Genomic DNA, 1920 nt, shown 5'->3' on the forward strand with positions numbered 1-1920 from the left:
GAGTTAGGTGTAATTTCTCATGGTCTCCTCCGCTCTCGGCACGGGTCCTTGTGGCAGGGTGTACTGCAGATGAACCAGTCGGCACAAGTAAGCCCGAGCTGGCCTTGCTGCTGTATCATCCAGCGGTTGCTCTGGACAGTGACCTGACCCAGGCATCCAGGCCCCTGGCTCCACCTCCCTGCCTCGTCTCCCCACCAAGGGTGGGTGTTGTGCACCCTACTAATCTAAGGCTTGGGTCATCGTCCGTGTGTGTCTCTCTGCAGAAGGCCGATCTGGCGGTGGCCCCACTGACCATCACCCACGTCCGCGAGAAGGCCGTTGACTTCTCCAAGCCCTTCATGACTCTGGGCGTGAGCATCCTGTACCGCAAGCCCAACGGGACCAACCCCAGCGTCTTCTCCTTCCTCAACCCCCTGTCGCCAGACATATGGATGTACGTGCTCCTGGCCTACCTGGGTGTCAGCTGTGTCCTCTTTGTCATCGCCAGGTAAGGGCAATGCGCGGTGGCAGGTCTGGCGTGGGGTTGAGCCCTGACGAAGCCAGACGAGTCTCCACACCCCGGGCACCGGCAGGAAGAGCTTATGACTGAAATCCTTCTCAGTTTGGTGTGCCCCGTCCTCATCCTGGTCCGTCTCCATAGTTCTGAGAGGTAGCAGCTACCCGCCCACCTCCCCCCCACCCCCGCCTCCACAGGGCTCAGTAGCAGGTCCGGAGAGGTTTAGTCTTTGCCCACAGCTGCACCACCTCTGGCTGGCCACCTGGTACAGCTGACCACGGGGCATCTGGGTTCTGTTGGTGGGCCCAATGGGTGACTTAAAACCTGAAGCGCAGACTGGGTCCATCCACTCCAGGACATCGGGGGACCCCCTCGCCCTCCCCCAGCCTCCATCAGTTGCGATCAAGTCACATCTGGCTCAAGACCCCCTTTGTGCCAGAGTTGAGTTGTGTTCGGGGGGGTGGGGGTGGGGGGAGCTGATTTTCAGTAGATCTCCGGGCCTTTCTTCCGCGATACCTCTGAGTAAGCCTCAACCTTTCGGTTGGCAGCCAAGTGCGTTCACCACTCCCATCACCCACAGACTCCTCGTGGGGGTGATTGTGCCCCACGAGCACTCACGGTTACAGGACATGCAGCCAGCAGGCTCACAGCACACTCCGCGGCGGCTCACACAAAATCAGAAGAGGTCACGACACACGTTCAGTCCTTTGTGCAGTGAGTGCCTCCTGCTTGCCCAAAGAGCCCTGGTGTCAGAGTGCTGGCATGCCAGGTCAGCAGTTCAAAACTACCGGCCACTCCTCAGGGAAAAGTTGAGACTTTCTACTCCCAGTCTCAGAAACCCTTGAGCAGTCTGAGCCTGGTCCTGGAGGGGTGCTGTGAGTCTACATCGACTCGATGGCACGAGTTTGGGTCCGCGCTCACCAAGCTCTGTGCCCTGCCCATCACAGCCATCCGCTCATTTACCCTCACAACCTTCCTGGAGAGGCAGGGCCTAAGACGAAGAAAGCCTTGTGAAGGTCATTAAAGCAGGAGGGCAAGTCCAGCACCTGAACGCAGGTCGCCTAGTGCTGTAACTGTGGCCCGAGTCTCTGGCCACCTGGACGTCTGCCTTCTGTCCCTAACCCTGGCCTCATGTCAGTGCTTGTTTGGGTCAGCTGTGTCCCCTGCCCCGTGTCCCCCCAGGCTCCAAGCCCAGCCCCAGCCCCTGCCCTGGCTCCTTTTCCCCTCTAAGTCCTAATGAGATGCCAAGAGAGACTTCTCTGGGGAGGCAATTTGAGATCCAAGGACTTGGTATTTCTGCCTTTTTTTCCCCCCTTTTGTCCCGAGCCACCTTTGAAAGGCTTTTCCTTAGCCAGCTGCCTTTAGCGCCCTCCTCTCACCACAGGGAGACTGAAGGGAAAGATGTGAGGGATGAAATTGCCCTG

General features: G+C 58.8%; 1 protein-coding gene across 1 annotated transcript in view; it reads left to right on the forward strand.

The window, feature by feature from the left end:
• GRIK3 (glutamate ionotropic receptor kainate type subunit 3) overlaps positions 1 to 1920 on the forward strand; it is a 243833-nt gene that overhangs the window by 221084 nt on the left and 20829 nt on the right. The window contains exon 11 of the mRNA XM_004704958.2: positions 264 to 487. Within this exon, the coding sequence (XP_004705015.1) occupies positions 264 to 487 (224 nt within the window). The remainder of the gene's footprint in view (positions 1 to 263; positions 488 to 1920) is intronic.

The sequence above is a fragment of the Echinops telfairi genome, unplaced genomic scaffold (assembly GCF_000313985.2).
Source record: "Echinops telfairi isolate 266 unplaced genomic scaffold, ASM31398v2 ScPeMD7_7457;HRSCAF=8495, whole genome shotgun sequence".
Taxonomy (NCBI): Eukaryota; Metazoa; Chordata; class Mammalia; order Afrosoricida; family Tenrecidae; genus Echinops; species Echinops telfairi.